General features: G+C 42.9%; 1 protein-coding gene across 1 annotated transcript; it reads right to left on the bottom strand.

Moving 5' to 3' along the window:
• Positions 1-1,193: 1,193 nt before the first annotated feature.
• TEKT4 (tektin 4) lies at positions 1,194-14,629 on the bottom strand. The gene is made up of 6 exons (XM_076350790.1): positions 14,096-14,629; positions 6,922-6,992; positions 5,246-5,389; positions 4,137-4,359; positions 2,991-3,145; positions 1,194-1,485 (listed from the first exon to the last, which is right to left on the bottom strand). Exons 1-6 carry the CDS (start codon positions 14,627-14,629, stop codon positions 1,269-1,271), a joined length of 1,344 nt encoding a protein of 447 aa, XP_076206905.1. The 3' UTR covers positions 1,194-1,268.
• Positions 14,630-23,887: the final 9,258 nt, after the last annotated feature.

The raw sequence follows: 23,887 nt of genomic DNA on the forward strand, positions 1-23,887 counted from the left end.
AATCTATTAAAAAAGCAAAACAAAACTCTTGAACACAAAGCTTGTAAAATAAAGGCTTGGGTCAAAAGCCCTCACTGACGCAGCTGGTTTTCAAAGAAATGGTAGTAGCTTTTAGCAGGAGGGCAATTGCTGAATAGTGCTCTGCACATCCTGAGTTAAGATAATACAAATAGCCATCTGTGAGAAAAACAGATAGGCTAATGGCCTCTCCTCTCTGGTTAACAGAGCAGGGCTATTCAGAAACGCACGCTGGCTAGGGGGTTTTTTGTACGTTTTGCTTTTTGAGGGTTTTTTCCCTCTCTTTGATCAGCTGCTTTTTAAAAGTAAAAAACTGTAATACAGGAAACCATAACGGAATTCTGTTCGTGTCATCTTTTCCCCTTTCTTGACACATGTCACCTATTTAACCCAGTGGCCTACTAAGCTAAGGGATGAATGACATTTGTTACATTGCTCTACTGGAGCAGATGAATCTGATGTGTTCTCCATTATGGGTAATAGCTCAAACACATTCCTTGCTTCCAGGGAATGGCTGGAACAGATCGAGAGCTCAATTCAACATCCAGGTGCTTAAGTTGAAAGTCACAATTGCTATTCACAAGCTGTTTAGGTTTTTTTCTGAAAAAAAAACCAACCCTAAATTTATTGACTTGAAGGTTAAAAATCCTCGGACTCATTTTCAGATTACATAAGCAGGTGTCACGGGCTGGGAGTGCTTTTGCCAATAGTCTGATTGTCCTCTAACCTGTGCAAACCTTTTTTTTTACTAATAATGTTTGAGCACCTTAAAAGTCTATCATCTGTTTCCTTGCTGATCATGTGGTCCTCTATCAGGCAAGCAGCTTTATTGCTCTCATTTCAGTCTGCCTGAAAATGCTAGAAAGCTGTAAATGTTATATCTATATCTGTGTATATTATTATTATTCTTCACAATAAATATTCATTCAACATACTCACTTATTAGGGTGAAAACCCCAAATATCACATACTGTGCAAATTATGCATGTACGATATAGATAAATACGAGGTGTAATGAATTACCTTTCAGCTGTGTTTTAAACTCACTATAAACATCTGTACTCAGACTGAACTTTTAAAGGCAAGACTCAAAGCCCACCATACTAATGCATTTTACGCCAAATAGAGGAAAATGGAGGAAAATAACAGTGAATACAGTACTTCTGTGTATAATGTTACCCATGTATTTTATATGAAAGATTCTAGACTACATTTTTCTTCCAGACTTTGCATCATTAGTACAGAGATTACTACTGGTAACCTGCTAATTTAAGAACAACAGGGTAGCGAGTGCGATGGGCCATGCACTTTTGCCTATCAATAAAAATACTGTTCATTTTCACAGCTATTTCTTTTTCTAAATTCATCCGTGTGTCTTCCAGGTTCCTCAGAGACTGTTCAGATTCCAGCAGTTTTTTCTTCAGGGATTCAATGGACTCCGTCAGTTCTTCAGCTTCACTGATCAACCTGAACAGAATTACATTAATTAATTAAAAAAAAGAGCAGAAGCCAGTCGATGTTCAAAAAGACATATGAACTGTAATGGGAATAAAGATCAACAGCTACAGAATCATAATACTCAACAACAAAGGACCTCAGAGAGGTCCTACATACTTGGTCAAAAGCAGAGTTCACTTTCACAGCTTCTGTACAGAAGTCTCCCATGATTTAGATAGTACCAACAATGTCTTTTGCCACTAAGCACAGTGGAACTCTCCCTCCTCACCTTCTCCCACTCTGTAGGACACTTGTACTAAGAATTATAGGACAGAAATTGTTAGGTAAGTCACCCAGTTTGACTGGATCAGCATTTTGTTAAGCCTGGTTTTGGATATCTGTTCACTGGTATAAAACTCAAGTGTTAAAGATGATACTAGCACCAGAGATCAGAAAACAGTCTTTACTTTAAAAGCATATAAGCTTTTAAAGAGGCAGCAGCACACCATTTAAAAAAAAAGCAGCAAACTGTTTTTGAAGAAGGACATCATTTCAACTGCAAGTCAGTGAGGGTTAGGTTCTTTACCGCAATCAGCCTGCAGGGAAGGCACATATTTACTTCCTGGGAAAACAAATCCCTGTGTGCTATGCAAACTGAGTTAACTACAAACAGTGTAAGCCTGGCAATTAAACACATGCCCATTCAGCAAAGGACTTGCATGTGCCCTTACATCCCATTAAAAGCAATGTACATACTGAAAAGCTTGCACACGGATGGTTTGCTGAATCAGGACCTTAAATGAGTGCGCCTGAGATGGTATAAAGCATTTGGATTAACTATAACTTCTTCCTCACTGTATAAAGAACAGCATATTGGCTTTGAATGATAGGAACCTTTGCTTCAAGGATATTGTAAGCCTGCAAAAGCCGATTCCCCACTTTTCCTAAGGGTAGGAAAATATGAAGGAGGAGAATGAATTGCAAAGCTTATAATGAGATCAAAACTGACAAATGTGACACTCAGACCTTTAATTTGAAAGGATTTGTTGACCTCCAGTTTTAAAACGGATTATTGCTGAAAATCAAATGCCACCAGCCTAATGCTTTGTAGTACTGAGGACTTGTCTCAGACTATGAATATGTACAGCCCATTTACATTCTCAGCACTTGAAGCATAATTCATTCGGCACATAGTCCACCTTGTGGTGAGCTTTTGCTAGCAGCAAAAGGGTTGCAAATGATCCACGCGCTGCCAGATTTTTTAAATAAAAAAGAAACCACACAGTTCAGAGAAGAAAGCGTAGAGACAAAAGGCAGAGTTGAGTCTGTAGATTTTCTATTTGTCAATACATTAGGTTAAAATGATATTTTCCTCACAGTGATTTCAGTGAATTGAGTTGTTTCTGACTTATATCAGAATCAAACCTAGTAATAAAAGCTGAAGGCTATGTGTTGCCAATAAAAAGCGCAAAAACTGTCTAACATAATTTCTGGATAGAATGGACACCTTGGAGGACTTGTTCAATAGTGTTTACCTGAATTGTGCTTCGTCTCTGCAGAGCTCTATGTTGGGCCGAAAAGACCTGTCATACAGCCTTGTTTGAGCAACTTTCACTGGGGCTTCTTTGTCTCTGATAGCTTCTTTGAGAGCATCAATGTTAGCTTCTTGATCTCCAATCTCCTTAAGGATCTAAAGAGGATACCAAGAAAAAGAACTGTTTAAAAAAAGATACATGTTGTCTCTGTGCATGCTATACATCTGTTCATGGTCCTAGTGAATCAGTTATAGTTTTGACCTCCTATTTGGCCAGAATATAGAAGAAATAGAAGTACAAAGGTGGTTTTGACCTCTATTTCTGCTAATACACTGAGAATCTGATCTTTGGTCTAAAAAGCAGCAGAAAATATTCTGCAGCCTGTTCAATAACTCTTCCATGTCTCCTGACAACACATCCCACCTCCATGAATTGCTTTTAATTGTAAATGTTTAACTGTAAATTACCCAAGAAAAATTCAAGTTATTTTGAATGAGATTGAGAACTGCTGATCAGCTTGGAAATGCATGGGTTGCTGGCATTAGTGAAGAAAATGGAAAAGACAGGAAATTCTGAACCTCTTCTCCCTCATAACCACTGACACACAAGCAAAAAATAAAGTCTACCCAGCTGTCATTACCCAACAGGTGCTACGGAATGACTATTTTTTCCACACTTGCCAATTGCCTAACAGGGAAGTAGGAGCTGCTCCACACCGGCGAAGGGGCAGAGGCTGAAGACACCTCTTGTCACTTGCCGGGAACTGCTGATGATGATACTACTGCAGCCCAGCATGGCTTTCATCCCATAAAAGTGATAACCAGGCTAGCCTAGGAATCCTGGCCCAAAGATCAGCTCCTTGATCACACAGTTTTAGGTTTTAGTTCAGCAAGACATGGAAGAAAGTGTTTAATTTTCTTCATATTTAAGTCCATCTCTTGTTTAGAGAAGCACAACAGAGAGCAGAAAAAGCTGAATTGGAGCCACAATCCAGCTCTGAAGACTCTTATCAGATCCTAAGCTGACACAACATAGTGTTCGATACCTGACATGGACAAAGACTTTTTTTCTAGAGGATAAATCTACTGTGATCTTCTCAAAAGAGACTATCACGCCTGTAGCCAGCATTCAAAAAATAACACTTACTTTTTTCAAATGATGCTCTAGTTTGTGTTTTGTATCGTCCAGCTCTTCACAGCGTTTGGCAAAAGCTTCATTAACAGCAGCACATTGCATCCTCAGGTCCTCAGATACGTCATGAAGAATATTGTCAATCAAGGCACGAAGATTGATGGAAGCCAGTTTTTCTCGTTCTGCCCTATAGATGTTGTCATGACTGAACTTGGCCCATGTCTCCGGTGTTGAGGCACTGGAAGAAGAGGTGAATGGTATACAAATAGGAACCTTGCTCTGTTGTTCAAGTTGCACTTAAGAAGACAATGTGAAGCTGGTTCTCTCCCTGCAAAAGTGTTGTCAACCTCTATTTGTCTTTGCTGTTGCATGCAGTCTAGACTTACTATGAAGGAAGAAGACTAATCCTTTATAAAATTAATAAACTCTTGTTCATCTTGTGGCTTCTGAGGGAAGTAATACACGACACAAAATCATCCAAAGTTCTTCCATCTTTAGCTAACACTACTAAGGCAAAAAAAGTATACACACACTTTTTTGTGCAAGCACAAGCAGTTAAGTCACCAGCAAATAAACACATGAATATATTCAAGCTTTACAGTCTGTGTCTACTTTGAAACAAAAAGAAACAAGATCTCTGGTTATACTTTGCCACGTCGAGCAGCAGAAGGAACTACATAGCACTTGGGACACTCCATCATATGAACACTGCCTGAAAGGGGAGGGGGAAGCAGCAAGATTTATTGTAATAGTAATCCTCTCTGTGTACAGGAAGCAGCACTTGCCTTTCCTGAAAGAATGGCATGACTGCCGATGTCAAATGGCAAGCCTCAATAGGATTTAGATCAGCCTTTGAAAGTACAAAGCCAATTATTTCCAAGAAAAACTTTTACAAGCTCAGTTTGCATATAGTGGACCGACTTTGCCATCAGCGATATGCCACGCTGAGATGGTAGTACGACCTTTACTATCCATGTAGCTATTTTAAAGCTATGACATTGTACGTCCAAAGAAGCAGCAATCACACCTTTAATTCAGAGCAGCATTACAGCTTTCACTGATGCAAAGGATGTATTGTATCTTACCAGGGTTATTTGTGGAGGATAATGACAGTAACTACTCACCTCTCTTCAAACTTCACTGAACCAGGATGGAACTGGATGTTGGTGCTCTGGTTACTGTATCTTCCACATTTATCATCAATGTTGTACGTTTCAACTTTGTCTGACCAGTCCATTTCACAAACCTCTTTGTGATCTCGGTTTAATCTGAAAAGTCATTATTATCACACATTGTTAGTGGAAAACAACACAATTAACAAAACTATCACAGACATTTGTGAAGCTAGGCTCTGAGCCTTCGTCTTTCAAAGGGCAATGAGAACATAAACTTTCCTTTTTGTCTTGAACATTCTAACCAAACTCTCTCTCCCACAAGTATCTGCTAGAAGGACAGTGAGCCTGACGTGTTAACCACTACCCTAGACCTTCAGTACTGTTCTGTGCCTACTGAAGGCTTAGAGCTCTTATAGCCTGAGACAAAGGAGTTGTTGGACTTTGGATTTTACACAATAATCCTAAAACACAGAGGATTTTTTCAATAGTGGTGACAGCTGCAGTTATTATGGGGAGAACAGGTAGGTTTGCCCAACAGAACACTCTTCCCATGATAAGACATCAGGTAGTGCTAGCAGAAGACCCGTCCTCCTCTTTTGCTAGTATATTGAGTGTGACTCCATAAAGTGACCTTATATCATTCTCCACGCCCTCCTATCTAGCCTTTCAAAGACTGTAGCACGCAGACAGTGTAATTTGTCCTTGGAAGATACGAGTACAATGATATTCAGAGTTAAAATTGCTGCTTTGTTGTCAAATGAGTCACACGTCACCCAATTAATTAGAATGACTTCAGATTACAAAAGACAGTGGGTCGTTATCAACTGTTAACACCAGATGTCACTCTCACCTAAGGAATTAAAAAGACTCTGCTGGCCAATGATACTAAATGATGGTACTAAATGGTACTACACCGATCTTAAAACAATTATAAAAAGCGTAGCCTAAACTCAGTAGACTCCTCTCATACTCTAATTGATGTAACAGAACTACTTTAAATTATTGTGCATTTATAGGCATTCTTTCTAAAAACAATATTTCATTTTATCCGGTAGAATAGCACAAATTGGAGCAGATTAAAAAATTCTAAAAACTAAAATATCAAGGTTTCCAGCAGCTAACTCCTTCATATTGATGCACTTTAGGATTCGGGTAACATTTTTCCAAAGGGCTTGTTATAAATTAAAAGCAAATATTCCTTTTGAAATGCAATGAACATCCATACTGATACAAAAGGTAGAGTGAAGTTTCATATTTTAAGTTCATACTGACATCTGGCGACAAAAAAATCTTCTTGAAAAGGTCTTTTGATCAGATAAATCATTTTAAAAGAGCCTATACTACAAATATGTCACAAGGTGCAACAAGGTAGAGTGATATCCAGATAATTCTTTTATTGCACTTAAGTTTAGTGTTGGAAAATCAGAGAACTGAGTACACATGCTGGAAACCAGGACTGAAAATCTAAAGCATGGCTTTAGGGCATGGCTCTTCTCCTACCTTACTCTACTTGAAAATCCTGAAGTTTCATCACTGAGTACCTCTTTTCAGGTTTAAATGGAATTCACATGGCTCATAAGCCTGGCATTGGTCAGATCGTTATCCACTGGGCATTGTACCCCTATATGCCAGGAGTTATTTGGCTATATAAATTAGCTACTAAGGTATTGTGAAAAATGTCTTACCGCATCTGGTTACCAGCTTGTGTCAAAGTTCTTTTCAAAAGCTCCTGGATATTTCTGATAAGTTCAGCTTCCTAGATAAAAACATTGAGACTTCTGTGATATCCAGAGCGGTACATACTATCCTGCAGAGCAATTTGATTTCAATGGTTGTGGATAAATATTTAAATCTTCCACTCATTACCCACTCTTATCCTATTATTGCAAGACACGATTTTCCGAGGAGTTAGCAGATACTGAGGTAACTCAGCTATAAGTCTAAGGCGGCAACAATACTTGGAATACTTCTAAAGCCTGGGGATTCATTATTTTCATATTGCATGTGTATTTTATGAAAAAGTCTATGTTCTATCAGATTAAACAGAGTATCTGAATTACTTGCACAGTCTTGAAGTAGGGAAAAATAAGGCAACAGCATCATGCTCAGCAGACCAGAGTCACTGCCTTGCACAAACACAAGGTGTCGTTTTAAAACTGGGCAGGACATTGTCTGCCCTGCAAGCACAGACTCAGATGTCAGAGGCTGCTGCCTTGCACAGGGATGTGATACTGCAGATCAGCTTCTCTGGCAAGACGCTGACTTCCAGAACCTGCTGAGTCCTTGCAGATACCTTCAGAGCCCGCTGCCTTGTTCTGTAGGAAGCGTTTTTTCTGTATGCAAGGCAGAGGCTTCCCATCAGATTCCTGCAGATCTCCAAAAATACGGTTTGTCTGACGTACAGTGATGAGGTGCTATTTAACATAAAGGAGTGGCAGTATCATAACCTTCTGTTGGCCTGCCTCCTTTGAATGCTTCATATTAACTAAAAACAGAAGTTACTACTCTATGATTTAAACAGCTATTGTCTGCTTCAGCAGGTATAGGAAAACTGTCATACTGTAAACCCAATGACACTTACAGCTTTCATTTTTTTATTAGATCTGTTTATTCCAGGACTCATTTTGCCTCTGGTGATGGACAGTATCGAGGACTGCAGAATTATCTCAAATATGCAATGTTGCTTGAGGGGTTAATTTCCTCTGAGTTGGAAGAGAGTGACTGCTCAAAGTCACGAAGCTGTGCCTCACCTTGATAATGGATCCGATGTCTGAAGTTTCAGCTCAAGCTGGTTTTAGCAGGAATGTTCATTTCAACACAAACGTGATCAAACCAAAAAAGACCATACTTTCTAATAATCTCTTGTTGAACAAAAAGTACCTGGTGCTCATTTTTGACTGCAATAATGCTGCTTTAGGGATTAACTATCAATGCTCTATGAAGTGACTTTACTGACCTGGCGATTACATATTATTATATAAAAGCCAGTCCAGCAAGCATTTTCTTTTTTATTATTTAAAGGAACTTAATATTTGAGGCTCGGATATTAGAAAGAGATTTTGTATATGAAAAGCTCCTAATTAATTTTGCTGGTTTACATCAACGACAGTCATCCAATGACAGCTAAGGGAGTATATACTTACTAATAAACTTTATTCCCAGAACACTGCTGGCACTCGTTGATCCTTGTACTGTTTTTGACAAATAAATGAGTGTGTATGTCGCTGCAGTGTCACTTTCTCCATCACAAGAAACCAACAGGGACCATAAAAAAGATCATTTTATTGTAAATGGAAAAGGACAATCATGATTGGAAAGAAAATATTATTTTTAAGGCTCTAAAAAAGCACAATTAAAATAAACACATAGCTGAAGGTATCACTTTACAAACTGTGAAAACACTAAAATTCACTTCCAGCAGGGAGGAAGTATTACAATGGCTGAGTTGTCAAAGTAAACATTCAAAAGGATTTTAAAGGGTTAGAAAGATCCAGCACTCAAAATTACGTTTATAGTAATTGATATTATTTTGTGTTGGGTAGTCAGTCTCCATGTAAATAAAGAGACAACCATTTTCCTGTGAGTAATGTGCACAATTTTAAATGAGAAAAGCCTTCCTTTAGCAATTAAGGTCTCTCACATGGAAAGAGTGAAATAATGCAAAAATAAAGAATTCCCTTGTTGAATGACCTAAAATAAAATGTAAAAATGGATTCCCTGTTGAGGAGATACACATTCAAATATGACATTTAAAACTGAAGATACAGTTCTCATAATTAATGGCAGTCTAAGACTAGTTAGTGTGAATAAGCAGGCGTAAATGACAACGAATTTTCAACGCTTATCTACTAAATTATTTTTCTTAACTTTTAAAACAGTTAAAACGTCAGATTGTATGGCTGGGAGGAGCTGTGGCACTAGGTTGAAGATGAAGATCCTTTGATCTAGGTCCCCCAGTCCTGGCTGTACTGTCAGGCATCGCAGTACAATCCAGCCTGCTGCCCACCCATAGCTGTGGCTGGCTCGTGGGATCGACGTGGGAGAAGGTCCACACTGCATGAACGCCTGCCAGGTAGCACTACCTGCAGAGGAGCAGGAGCTGGGAATCTCATATACCATGTGGAGGACTTATAAAATGCCATGTCTGCTCCTTCACATTTTCTTTGCAGAGTAAATTCCATCAACAGCCGTGGCAGAGAGCGCTGCAGCCAGGAGCACAGCTCTCCCGGGCTTCGTGATTTCAGCCATAAAAATGTGGGTGATTCCACATTCAAATCCAGGGGTCAGATCTGGGTTTTAGCGACTGGCAGAATAGATGACCTTCATGTAGTGCGTGCACAGAATTGTGTTGGCAATTCATTTGAAGGCCCAGTCTGCATTAAGAGAGGAAAAGCATGTGAAAGAGTTTTAGTAGCTAGCAGCATCTCTGGTTCAGAGATGAGATTTGCATTTCTTCATTTCATGAGAGGACTTGGTAGATGAAATGTCTTTTTTTTTCTCCTTATTTTCCCCATTTATCTCTTCATGTGCTGTCTATTAAAATTAAATACTGTCAAATCTGAAGTGATCTTGGCTTCTTTTCAGCTGTCTTCTCCACAGTTAACACTAATAATAAACCTCTGTTATTATAAATGGTTGTCAATTAACAGGGAGAGAACATTTTGAAGTTTAGCGTGCCATTTATTTTATTACAATATTTAATGCTTATGATGCAAAAGTTGGATTTTCCTCAAATCTAGTAATAAAACCATCCCAGTTCATGACTTTAAGCGTCTAATTAATGGTGCAAAGAAAATGTTTAAGAGCAGATGTTTGTGCCTTCCATGAATTTACAATTTCAGTTTTTTTGCAGCCTGACTTTTTACATCAGTGACTTGCAGATGTCAGCAATGTCTAAATGCAGCACCCAGGGCCAGAATGACACACAGTGAGAGAGCAGCTAAGAGGAACTGGTTGAACCCCATGAGAGAGGCTGTGCAGTCGCCCTTGATTACAAATCCAGTTGCATCCATCCGTCAGTAACAACATGACACCAGATGTCCCACACATCAGGACAGCAAATAAAAGCAAGCTAGCTTACAGATCTCACTAGATTTAGACAGCCAAACAGCGTGTAACAGGAAGACTGTTATTCGTTACAGCTGGAGTGAAAGCAGGTAACAGTCTTCAGAATCCCAGCTCTGTGACTGGCCTTTTTCCCCGCTGGTCTCCAAGAGTCATTTCAAAATCCACAATCTGCAGATGTTGAAAATAAGCACTATACTCTTAACTGAGCTGTCTATGTACAGGACTGTCCTACTGCGCACTGGTTCACTTGGCAAAGCTACAGATCACAGTGTTTGGAAATGGTATTCTGTTGTTTTCCTTGCCCCATTATTGCAGTTAGCAGGAATACATGCATGTGTATCCTTTCTCCACTTTTTTAAACTTTAATTTTACACAGTTGACAGGATCTTGGCTAATGCCTTTGTCTTCAGCATCAGGGAATAGCTGGGGCTGACTTCATTGTTGAAGCAAACACACAACAAATCAACACTCTGAGTCTAGGGTAAAAAAATGGCATAAATTAAGTACATCCACTTATTCCACAGTCATATCTGGCACTCAGTTAATGAGTCTGGACACTGGACATGTGGAAATAACCTTGAAATGCAGTATATATGCAGCTGAAACATGATTTATTGACAGTATACCACCAAGTGCCAAGTCCTTTGCTAGGGCTTACATTTTCAATATTAAATGCGTGCACATAAACATACTAAACTGTTGTTAAACTGATGCAAAGGGGATTCAGAGGAGATGTCATATGGGTTATGAAAGTCAAAAACCTCATACAAAACAGATGCGTGTACTGCTATTTCTGAATTCAGCTATTTCCAATGCAGCAGCACAAAGAAAGAAAATTATTCCACTTGAGAGATTTTATCTTCTTTTTAGTCATCAAAGATCCTTCTTTATTGGAAAAACAATTGTGTCCTTCAACCTCTTTTTCTTAACTTCATTAAGAAAAGATTAATATGCTGTTAAGTGGAGCCAATGAACTTCTGAGTAACAGCTGATTCTGCTATGCATGTGAGGCATTTTCACTTAAATACCCTCATCCCTCATTCCAGCAGTGGCTATTTAGTGGTGGTGTGCATCACAACAGGTGATCTAAATACAACTCCATGCTCAAAGCAAATAGGACAGATGAGTTGGAACCAAAACTCCTTAAAAGAAATAGATGGTGTGCCAAAAAATAAGAAAACCCCAAATCTTATCTGGATGCATAAAACCTTCATCAGAGATACTTCTGTTTTCTTTGTGAGTCATCTGAAATGATTCCTACTGAACAGATAATGAAAGTGCAATTACATGCAGAGATTGAAAACTGCTTGTGTATGTGTATTTGATGTTGCCTCTTTAAATGTCATCTGCCAAGGGGCTGCTGAAAGGTGGTTATCTCAGCAGGATGCTCTGGGAACCGGGAATGGTCTTCATTGCTGCAGAAAGCTGAAAGCAGGAACAAAACCTATGTCCTATGAAAAGGTTTTCCATGACTATGTGAAAGGTAGTCCCTTATCCAGACACGCTCTTCTCCCAGTTGCAGATTTCCCCATGCTCCTGTCCATGGGAGCTGGCAGGAACATGGCAAAGATACCAGAGAATGACGCCGGCACAAGCCTGGGCTGCTAGTAGGAGAGGAAGAATTTCAAAGGAAGGAAATGCCCTAGAATATCAATTAACTGTGTAATTAAAACGGCAAGGAAAAGAATGTCTGTTTCCTAACACAGCTGACTTTTAGAAACTATTTCTTCTTTTTCTCAATTTTTGCACGGGAAGAGAATAAATTACTCCTGATCTCCCTTGCATTACCATTTCTTAAAAGAGTTAAGATTAGAAAGTGACTGGACAAGTAAGCAACATTCAGAAAAAGTATGTCAGTACTTTAGTGATAAAATTTGCATAACTCCTCCAAATAAGCAAACGTAGTAGCACAGAGCTACCAGTGAACTGGGCCATTAACTTGGAAATCTGCGCAGTGAACAGTCAGAATTCATGGAAAAGCAGCTCTAAGTGTCAAGAATTATTAGTCAGTTTTGGAGAGAGTAAGAAATACAAGGTACCATCTGATTTCTTGCAGTGGAAGAGGTGTAGAGTATAGTTGCAGCTTAAAGAGCTGGCAAAGGCACAGAGGGCATATTTTAACATCTATTTGCAAACATTTGTGCCATAAAATCTATTCCTCTGTGAAAATGGGAAGGATTTCCTCTGATATTATGTACTCCTCTTCCCTCTGCACTGGAAAGGTCATTGGCATGGCAACAAAATCTTCATTTCTCAAGAGTCCATCTGCTGCTGGTATACACGCCTCATCTGAACTCACATCATTCTTTTTGGATGACATCCTACTTGGCTGTTGACGGTCTGTCGTCACGAGCACACAATCACAATTTCAGGTGAAGAATTAGCAGCAGCAGCAACAGCAGATGGACTACTGAGCAATGAACAAACTATTCTCTGAGACCGGGAGGAAAGAAAAGAAATACAGTAGAGAAATCCTGCCAGAAAATTAGGGTTTTTTTGGATAATCTTACACTTCACAATTTCTCTAAAATATCAGCAGCTGATGAAAAGAATTTCTTTTCTGTAATCTGAATTTTGTAACAACTCCCACTGAAATATCCTATACACTAACTCTCACATGTTTATATTTTTGACTGAAACAACCTTTTAAATATTGATTACAATTCAGCAACTGTACACAATTCCTCTTCAAAATATTGCTAAATACTATCCTGCTAAATACTATCATGCCATCAACTATGTAAGTCCCTTCAATATTTTTCTAACAACAAATATTAATCATCTGGCTTAATCAGTAACTCATCATGAATCAACTTTCACAGTATATTGGAGGCTGCAGGCAAATAATCATTAATTTACTTGTGGGACACTAGAATATGTATCATTCCAGAATGAAAAATGACCCAGAATCTGTTCTCTGTAACATGTGCAGCCACAATAATTACATCAGCTTTGAAGGCAATCTACATGCAGTGTTGGATCGCAGTGACAGATAACAAAGTGTCAGCTGGAGTAAAGAGTCCTCTACGGGAAGAAAAGGATCAAGCAAATTTCAGGAGAGTCTCAGGTTTGTTGAATTCACACTGTCAGAAATACCATCTGTCTGTGCCCCCCGCTTGCCTGGAGCTATCACCTCATGGAGGTGTCACACGACTACATTGTACTGTTCATTGTGCTGTCCTGCAGGCCATTTAAAATGATGGTTTGTGTTCAGACACTGTAGTACGGTGTTGGATCACCACCTCGTCATGAACCTTGGCAAGACTACAGCATCAGACTCAGTAGTAACAGGTAATGGCAGAGACTGCCAGATTTGGACAGCCTGCACATGGAAACAGGAAAGGAGAATTTCACTGGTCCTGAATAGTCTGCTTATTGGGTACTGCATTTTTAAAGTGTAACCTGCAGAGATGAGGGGACTTTAAGCTGAGCAGAGGCTGGAAGAAGTTTAATGCCAGAATAGGATGCCCACCTTGGTTCAAGAAATCTCTGTTCTGATTTTGTTTGGATCTGGTCTGAGAGAGGGGATCTGGTCTCCTCTAGTCATACTCATGTGATTTTAAATACTTTTTAAACAGAGGAAGGATTTTAAACAATCCTTCTTAAACCTAGGAGTGACAGACAGAGAGTCAAGGCTGCCAGGAAAGGGCACTAGGCCTCTGTGCAGTGCCAGAAGATACCTTCATGAGCTGCAGTTATCACCTACTGACCAAGCTGTTCACCACTTTAGAGACCAGAGCAGCAGTAGGAGAGGGCTGCCAACAACCCTTAACATCCTAACGTCCCGCTCACCTTCAGCAACTCTCTCTCCACCTCATCACTGACCAGGTCCGGGGGTTGTCTCCTCTCCCGGCACTGCAGGTTATCGGTGGCAATGGCATAGGGCACCTTGGTGGCATCGAGCGCCTTTTCCAGCCGCAGCTTCTGGGCCGCCAGCAGGCCGGTCTCGGCATCGAGGTCCTCAATCTCCTTCTGGAGCTCAGCCTTCCAGAAGTATATGTCCTGCAGGCGCTGGCCCAAGGTGGCCATGGAGTCCTGCTGGGCGCGCTGGGCGGTGGCAGCGGCATGTTCGGCCAGCTCCTTGGCCTCGGCCCGGCCGCGCTCAGCCTGCTCGCAGCCGGTGGAGGCCTTGTGGTAGAGATCAGAGTTGCTCCGGCGCCACTCGGGGAGCAGGTACTTGGCGGTGCGGAAGCCAGCCGTGGCCAGGCCGCTGGAGGAGTCGGGCCCCGTGTTCAGAGCCACCTCGCACACCTTCACGGGCAGGTCGGAGGCGGGAACCGCCTGCGGCGCCGGCTCCTCGGTCAGCAGGACCCCGGCCTGCGCCATGGCGCTGGGGCCTCCCGCAGGGCAAGCCCCGGCTTCCCGCTAGGCCGCGCCGCGTCCTCCCGTCGCCGGGGCAACGGCAGCAGCCAATGAGGAGGCGGGTCCCCCCATCGCGAAGGGAAACCCGATGAACAGCCCGCCCCTCGTTACCGCGCCACGACAGCCACCAATCAGAGCGCGGATCCGCCCCGAGGGCGCGTTGGATAGGGCACCCGCCTCCAAGCCGCTTGTTGCTATGGCGACGGGGACACCCAATTGGGAAGGAGCGGGGCTTGTCGGGGGCGCTGGCGGTGTCATGGCGGCGCCGTGCGGCCTCGGGGCACGGACCGCAGTCGCCCTCGGGAATTGGGGCGGGAGGATTTCCCGGCACAGGCCTTGGTGCATGTTGTAACGCTTGTAATTCGCATGTGCGACTGTGTTGGCGAGAAGCTGGGGAGACGTCTCTACGTTGCGTTCTGGCTCCCCTTTGTGCTGAGGAACTTCTCTTTTCCAACCGCCGCGTGCGCGCGGTAACACTTTTTCCTGTTTGTTTCGGAAACACAAGAGGACCCTGACAGGACTTCAGCCCGGTTCCTGCCCCGCAAGCGGTGGAGGCGAGGGGGAGGCGCTGCGTGCCCCTCCGTGCTCGCCCCGAGGCCTAAGGGAGCCCCTCGGGCGGTGGGCAAGGAAGGCCCTGAGGAGGCCCCGGGGCCCCGTGCGGGGGCCTGCGGCATCCACTGGTTCTAAGCCATTCAGTTGAAATACGCTTTTGCACCTCACTCCATTCTTAGACCCAAATGTTCGTTCTTAAGACAATTTGTGTGGCTCTGGCCTCGTCATGGATCAAGGTGCTCGTGAAATCCAGCTGCTGTGGCATCCCCTGTTTAATTTTCACTTGGAGAGATAAAGGCGGCTTATGCTTGAACTATATGAAATTTTGGGGGGGTTGCCATCACTGTGCAGCAGGGAAAAGAAATGAGAGGCTGCGAGGCGAGAGGCGTCTCTCCAGAGCACTTGGAGGAAGGAGGGAAGGTGCTGGCGAGCACGGTGACAATAGAGGGCACTCTCGTCCTTGCACTGCGACCGATCCTCTGTCTTCAATGTCATTTTGATTTAGAAAATAAAAAGGAAGAAAAAGCCATGTGCACTGCAGCCCGCCCAGTGTCATCCAGGCTAATCGGCTCCTTGGGTGTTGAGGTGAGCGATGCCTGAACCGCATCGAGGTGTGCGCGGCAGATAACACACACACACCCCCCCCGTGGGCACGGAGTAATGACTCCCCGACTGCCGAGAGGTGCCATTTGCACCACACAAACTTCTGCAGAAGGCACTTTGCTTTATGAGAGTTTGCTCTAAATCCACAGAAAGTCAATGGTCATTTTTCCTACGGGGTTTTGCACTCTTTAGAAAGATCAAGTGGTTGCCCCCGACAGAGAGCCTGCATTTGAAAGATGCATCAGGCATCGGCTGCAAGCGGCTGCCCGCCAGCCCTGTGCCGCAGCTGGCAGCACATGCCCAGTAAAGGTTCCCTTCCACAGAGGTAGTGTTGAAAAAGGACATTCAGTCCCAGCAGAAATAAGAAATCCTTCGTCGTCCCTTTTGCAAATATGATAATATAATTGGCCCTCCAGTTAAACAGCAGCAGTCGATGATCGCTTTGCACTGCTGAAGTCACTGGAATGACACCCTTTGCTTTCCCTTTGCACTTCATTTCTGTTTCTCTCCTTTTTCATGCATCTTTTGTCTAACTGTCCTATCTGTTCCCTTCCTTACGTTACCCCCAGCCTGTACCTTTCTTTCTCTTTCCTCTGCTTGTGGCTTTCTCTGCATGATGAGCTATGCAAATTTTGCATTTTTAAAGTACAATAAGTCTACAGGAAAATCCCTGCTGAGCTATTCAGAGTGAAAGTCCTTGGTATGGAAAATACATTTTTTGAAAATAAGGGCAGCAACAATTTGCTATTAAGTAGCATTTTTCTCTGAAGTTTTCAAAAGAGCTTTTATTAGTGGCATTGTATCACAGCCCATTCAGTGTCACCCAGGCAGTTTTGAAGGTGGGTCAGTTAGGGCCATGATGGGACGTGGCCGAGGTTGCAAACTTAGCAGCAGGCTGGGCTGAGTCCCAGGCCCTAAATGTGACTAGTAAATTATAATCGTCTCCAACACGGAAACACTGCACACACACACACACACAAAAAGTAAATTCTTCCTGATCCAGTGCAAGGATTACTTCAGCGAGCAGTTTTATGGTTGTTATCCCAACTGGTCAATGTTTCCAAGGACCAGACAGATTTTGGAGAGTATTTTCATCAGGCTGGGTTTTTTTGTCAGCCTAAGCCTGTTTCCAAGTGTTCACAGATGCGTCATGTCCTAACAGGCTGCATATCACATTGTTGCAAAAAATAAAAGCAAAACCTATTGATACCTGGAAGATTCAGGAGTTCCCTTCATTATCCAGGGCAGACCCAGGGACCCTGTGTTTCAAAGCCATTCCGACAGCCAAGTGATTTAATATGCCACTGTAAGATATAAATTATTAACAGCTATTCAAGATGTTCCCAGAGCACAAGATGACAAAACATACTGGAAGAAAAGAACAGAAATGTTTTCCAGCTCAAATCTTTTGACATGCAATAGATTAAGATTTCTCTTGGCTAGAATCCTTTTCACAGGAAACTGGTTCCCCTTCCCACAGCAAATGCTCCTGTTTATGTCAGGTGCCCTGTGAGCTTTTTTTGCTTGCTGCTGCTGCTTCTTTTTGCCTTCTTTCTTTCTTTTGTTTGAATTTTTAAATGTAGCATGAGTGGGCAAGGCAATGTTGTCACCTGGATCCAGTCTTCATGTTTGCACCTAATTCCTTTCATGCTGCCGTCTGTAGGACAGACAACAAACTGCTCGGTGGAGTAGTATAGGTCTCGTGCATGGAGAAGGGAAAGGTTTCCTCTCACACCCCAGCAGCTGGGAAGTTCCTGTCTTGTCCACAGCACAGAAGTACTGGAAACGCTTTCTCCAAAGAAGGTTTGGGTCCTTGAACGTGTTCCTTCTCCCTGTAAAGGCAATCAAAAGCTTGAAAATGTGACACAATTCTATCCAAATATCCCTCCAAGCAGAGGCCAACACATGATATAGTATTCTGAAAATTTGCTTTTCAAGCTATGTTGATGCTTTGGGGGCTGCCCATGGGGACCTGCTGAAGGGAGCAACCCAGCTTACTGTGTTGTTCTAAGCTTAACAAAATCTCAGCAGAGAGCCGCTATATCATGGCTGCTTTCTTGGAATTAATAAGCATAATTACTAACTAAATGCTGTCCCATCAGCAGAGAAATCAGAAACAAGACCAACAAGACCATCTGCCATATATCTTCTTGGAAGAAGGAGCTTTGTTCTCATGTTTAACGTAGGGAAACCTTGCTAAGAATGGAGAACACATCATAAACCTTCTATAGTTGGCCAGGTAGGAAGAGATCTACCGCAAACAGGCTACAGACTGATCACCTGGCATAAATATGATTTACCTCCCTTCCCCTCCCAGCTCTGTCCCAATTTCCACGGAGGAAATATCTGGATGTGCTGGCTGGCAGGGAGACGTGGTGCCTCTGCATCAAAAGCAGTGCAGTCACTTTTCATATCTCTGTTGTGAAGTGCCGAAAGATGCTTCTTCTCTCTCAACTAACGTAGTGGGGTGGGCAAAGAGAGCTGAACCACTTTCCTGGGCGGCTGGGCTGGCTGCTGGGCTTTGAAGTGCTCACTGCTAACAAATAACCAGCCGTGCACAAAGGCAAGCAATCAGTCACACAGTCAGGAAATACCATCTAGCATTTAACTGCAATTCAGCATTTTGCAACGAGGGGAAAAAAGCATAGCTGAAATGGAGTGGTAGTACATTAAAGTTTATATGGTACATCAGAGGGGCATTGGCCTGAGCTGCCCATTCTCAGGACAGACTTGCTTAAAAAATCGATCTCCCTTTTTTTTTGTTCACAATGGACGTTCTCGTGATGAATTGTCTGCAAAGCAGCCAGGGGTTGCTTTCACTGCATTTCAGATCCCAGACCCCAGTCCTGCAGTTTGGACTACTCCCATCACATAAAATTCACACCAATGACCCTAACTGGTGCACTGTTTTACATCCGAGAAACACTGCATCCGAGGATCCTGATTTGCTTTTCTTACCTCTATGAACCAGGCAGATATTCACAAAACCTGTTCAATTTATGTAGTTTTGTCATATTTGCTGCTGTTTGAATGATCCAGTTTCTTGAGTCATGTAATAGTCCTTGAAGCTCTGGGTCTGCCTCTGTGAAATGCAGCTTCTAACCCAGACTCTGACCAAGGAGAACTTGCCGGCAAATGCCGGCCAGGTCTGAGCCGTTAAATGCACAGAAGCTAGATGCCAGACTCTTAAATCTCACGGCTTTCATGTCCTCTCTTGGCTCACCTGAGTGCAGCACCTGATTCTCCATGTCCACACTGACCAGGGCAAGAAATCTTGGGCTCAAACTGGGCATTGACAGGGAGGGCTGTGTGAGCCCCAGCGAGCAGGGCTGGGGCAGAGGGAGGAGAAGAGATGAGCCCTGGGTTTTCCCAGGCCATATGGCGTTGCAAGGGAAGGCCTATGAATATCATGGGCCTGGGAGCGCTGCTTCAGGAAAGCCCTCTGCTTGCAACAGAGGGCCAAATTCTGCTCATGGCGACCCACTTGTTAGAATTTGGCTCAGTTTTACTATGAGTGGAACATCGATTTTCTTTATTTAATATAGCATCATTATACTTTTTATCTGCTGGCTGCATACCCCAGTGATGAGTACCTTAGAAGGGTGATAGATAGAAAACACAGTGCATTCATCTAGATGATAGATAGGGAGAAAATGTGGTGAATTAGTTCAGAGGAGAGAAAATGCAGTCAATTATTTTACATAAGGCAGCGTCTGGTACTCACAATCCCTGCCTGGGAGTGACAGAACACATGAATAAAAAGATTAAAGAGTTCGGAAGTTAAATTTTTGTTTTAATATCAACATATGAGCAAAATGTTACATTTCAGCTTAAGAAATAAACATATGCTAGCCTCGGGAGCACTGATGTTCAGCAAAAGACTGAGACCAAAGGTTATCTAAGAACATAGGCATTTTTTTGTATTGTCTCGTGTCATTGAGACTAGAAATGTCTCTGCTGTTTTGAATCTAATCACCCCCTCCTAGAATTTGATAGATTCGGATAACGTTAATTATTTGTAGCAGTATTAGCATTTCTTTTTAAAAAGCAGTTATTTCACAAACAAAACAAAGCATAAATTGAGCCATTCCAGCATGGATGAAAACACCATTTAAAGCTTCATTTCCCAGCCTTATATCTTGGAGGCAGACTGTGTTTGATTAGATCCTTCCAGCGGGTGAGGTCAGATTGAGTGACAGCTATCTATGCCAGATCGACACTCTGTTTATTTGCATTTTCCACCAGCTCTGGGAGTTTGCACTTTCTCCTTCCTGAAATCCATCTTGATGGGGCAGCATTAGACAAATCATTTTAATTACAGCGCAGGGACTCGAGGCTTTTCAGAAGGTCAGGGTCTCCGCGCTGACAGGTTTGATTAAAACCAGACACGGGTAAAGAGACCAGAGTTAGACGGAGAGCGGCGAGTCTGGGCCAAAAGGGAGAGGGACGGCAAGTAGAAATTGTCTCACCTATGCGACCCCCTGACGTGTCCATCTTCCCGGCGGTGGCGAGCCAGGACCGTGCGGCAATGAGAAAAGCGAGGACATTTCTGCTTACACCACAGCAGGGATGTCAAACTGACAATGTGCATTGTAGGGACGCTTGGAGGTTGAGAATAATTAGCTAAAATCCCTGCCTTCTCCTCTCCCGCCCCAGTCAGAGCTGCCATATCCTCCTCGGCAGTAGGTAGCTGATTTGCAACAGTTGGGATCTGCTGCCCTCCCGTTACGCCAGGCCGGTCAATGAGGAAATTCAGTGGCAGTGTTGGTCCAAAGCTGCGCCGTGGTAGGACTTGTTTTGGCAAGGAGCTGCCTGCCGCGTGCTGCCAGGCAGAAGGGCTGGAAGTGGGAGCTGGCGAGTGCCCGGTCGGGGTCTGGCTTGGCAACGTGGGCACCGAGCTGCTGAAATAAAACCAAGACTGTCCTTACCCAGTAGTGCCAGGCCCCTTCCTGCTGCTGGCAGCTCCTCTTACAGGCATGGGCAGAGATAGCTCTCGCATTATTTAAAAAGAGAAAGCAGTCTGGTTGTTTAGACCTTCACTGGAATAAACTGGTTTAGTTCCAGTAGGTAAATGAAATTACACTGACGTTTACCAGCAGAAAATCTGATCTCATGCTTATAGCAAGACAAGATATTATCTCTTTAAAAACTTCTCAGCTTTTGACTTTCAGATTCCACTTAGCTATTTTCTTTTGATATACTTTTGTCTTATTAGATTCCCTTATGCTCATCCAAACATCATCTTGATGTCTATTTTTGGAGCATGTCTTCCTTCCAAATCAAGCCCCTGGCACGTGAGCGTGGGTCCCATCGGTAAGCGTGTGAGTGTGGGAGCACGGCACTAAATCATGATTAAGTCTTTTGAGTTTGTTGAGTCTCCTTCACCAAATTGCCTTCCCACATGGAGGATACGGTGCTCTGTCCCCGAGACCTGCGTGAACGATGAGTCACAGGCGTTTATTTTTGCTTTCCAACAATTGCTATCAAGTCAGGGAAGTGTGTCCTGTGATTCTTCAAAATTGAAATCCATGTGCGGTTGCACATGGATTTCTGCAGAAAGCAAGTCTTGTGCTGTCCTTTTGGTGTTTTTTTTTTTCTCTTTTCCTAATTTAATCTGCTTAAAGGAGCCACGTGGTGATAATCGGACAGTGTACTGCTGACCTTAAGGAGTTCAGCAGCCATCTGTTTAAAACGGAGATGTAAAGAATTTCCAGAGAAGCCTTTTATTATTCTCTTGGTTCAAGAAAATAGCAGGAGGAGTCCTCAGTGTGGACAGCAGTTTTACAGCACTAACAAATTCCACAGCTAACAGGAAAACAATCAATTTATCACCCAAGGCCGCTGCTTTCTCTGCGTGGAGCCCAGAGGTTTGCTGCGGTTTGGAACGATAGGCCACCAGTTTTAGCTAGCTTCATTTTCCCAGCTTTTTCCAACTTTGTAGTTGAAAACAAAGTTTTCAGCTTCATTCTCTTTCTGCAGCCAAAACGTACATCTGCAGGCAGAGCAGAAAGCAGGGATTTTGTTTGAACAAGCTCAGGCCTGTTTAGGGTTTTGTCTGGTACAAACCGGGGCCTTAATCCTGCACTGAGACGTCCTGGGAAGATCCTTGTTCTGGCACGGAGCCCCATCAGAACCATCCACCCTCCTTACGGGCTCCATGCAGCCAGCCAGTGCCTGAGGTTTATGATGGATGGCTAGAGTCTATCAACATCATGGGATACATTAGCATAAATCCTGCATAAATAGTTGCATAAATTAGCAGAGGACTTTGTTTTTTAGCTAAATAATTTCCCTCTTGGGCCTTTCTGTATTTCCTTCAGAGCCCAAAGGTGAGCAGATCATCTCATCCGCTCTGCGGTCTGATCCTGGCAGGCTCCAATAGTAAAACTATGCCAGGTAAAACAGTCAGGGAGCTGACGCTAAAGGTTCAGCTGTTTTTCTCAGCATGTCTAAACCTGGTATTAATCTTTTGTTAGCAAATAAGGAGTGTTCCTCATCCACTGCATCAGTACGTAAGAGAAATTCACTGAAGCCCCAGTGACGGTGTTAAGTTTTGCCCCATAAAGGAGGGATATTTAAGAAGTGAAGCTGCTGCTTTTTTTTTTTGGCAAGATATAAAATGTGCAGATATGTAAAATGTATAAAAGCCTGAGCCTGAAGGTCTTTGCAAATGGAAGCAGAAAAATGTTTAATTTCCGTTTTAAACTTGAGCTGAGGTTGCACTCTGTGCTGTTCACATTGTCTTCAAACTGGGGAATGAAGAACAAAAATCTTCAAAAGCAGTGACTTGGGTAGGTGGGAATTTCAGCACACGATAGTCTTGGAAAGTCTTTTCCATTGCAGAGCTGGAGCATTTCTCCCGAAAAGCACTCCTAAGGCAGTCCCCGCTCCCACCAGGGCAAACCAGTCCGTGTCCTGGGCAGAACCACTCTTGCTGCAGGTAGTTTCTATGGGTTTGTGTCTTTGCGATCTGCTGCCAGAGTCTGGACATGTTGCTGCTTTCCATATCTCTGGCAGCGCTAATCAAAAGCACAATATGGTCTGAGAATTTCACTTCATACCAGGGAATTAGTCAGCAGGAGAGAAAGCTGATAATCTGCACCGTGCAAGTTCTCACCTCCTGCAGCACCTTGCAGTGCGTCACTTGGAAATGGCTTTTGCTGAGCTGCCACACTTTGCCGAGATGTTATTTCCTACCAGAAATGTTCAGTGCTCGAAGCCGGTGTGAACGGGCAGCTTTGAGCAGAGGGGAGCTGAGCTGGGTGACAGCAAGCGAGCACTCGGGGTCACACGAGAGCGTGACTCAGGCCATGGTGGCAAGGACGTGGTGGGGAAAATGGTACTAAATATTTGCACAAATAATCTCCATTTCAGGTTATGGTCCGGGCTTTTTCCAGAATTCAAGACTCAGACTGTCTAACCAAAACAGCAAACCTGCGCAGTTCAACCCTTCCAGCTCTTTACCTTTATTCTCCTTTTCTGAAAAAAATTGAAGCCCCATAAAATTTCCAAGTATGGAGGATGAATCCCGCAAATGTTCTCGGGAAAACCAGGCCCAGGCAGAGAGATGAGTGATGGGGAATTAGAAATTAAAAGCCTGAGTGTGAATATGGAGAGGGATCTGAAAGTAATTTTCTTAAATACATAGAAAAATCCACAAACCAGGTTTCCTTTTAGGAAGGTGAGAATTACTGATCTATTACTTCGGCGTGCATTTCACTTGCTAGGAGGTATTTAGTATGAAAATTCACAGGGATACGGCAGGACTTTCATAGTCACTAAGTGGAAGAGCTTTAATGAAAATGAAGTTTATATCAGGTTTTTGACTGATCAGCACTAAAAGCTTTTTTTTTTTCTGTCTTTTGTGGGTGGCTGATTTTATTTGGGTGGCCACGCTCCAGCTCCATCAGACCACTGGGAGGTGAGAAGGGGTGGGGTTCAATATACAGTTAAAATTGATGTGTGTTTTGGGTTTAATGACAACAACTTAAAATTTCTGGAGTGCATTTCTCTTCTAAGATTCTTCTGATCTCAGCCATTGAGTTTACCTTCATAAACTGCAAGGAA

This window comes from Aptenodytes patagonicus, chromosome 13 (assembly GCF_965638725.1).
Source record: "Aptenodytes patagonicus chromosome 13, bAptPat1.pri.cur, whole genome shotgun sequence".
NCBI lineage: Eukaryota > Metazoa > Chordata > Aves > Sphenisciformes > Spheniscidae > Aptenodytes > Aptenodytes patagonicus.

What these genes read in the sequence shown, in the direction of transcription:
- TEKT4 (XM_076350790.1), bottom strand. Translation starts at nt 14,629, where the DNA reads ATGGCGCAGGCCGGGGTCCTGCTGACCGAGGAGCCGGCGCCGCAGGCG. An exon ending in TGGAGAGAGAGTTGCTGAAG is followed by an intron (nt 6,993 to 14,095) that starts GTGAGCGGGACG and finishes GTTTTTATCTAG; the next exon opens with GAAGCTGAACTTATCAGAAA. An exon ending in CAAGCTGGTAACCAGATGCG is followed by an intron (nt 5,390 to 6,921) that starts GTAAGACATTTT and finishes ATGACTTTTCAG; the next exon opens with ATTAAACCGAGATCACAAAG.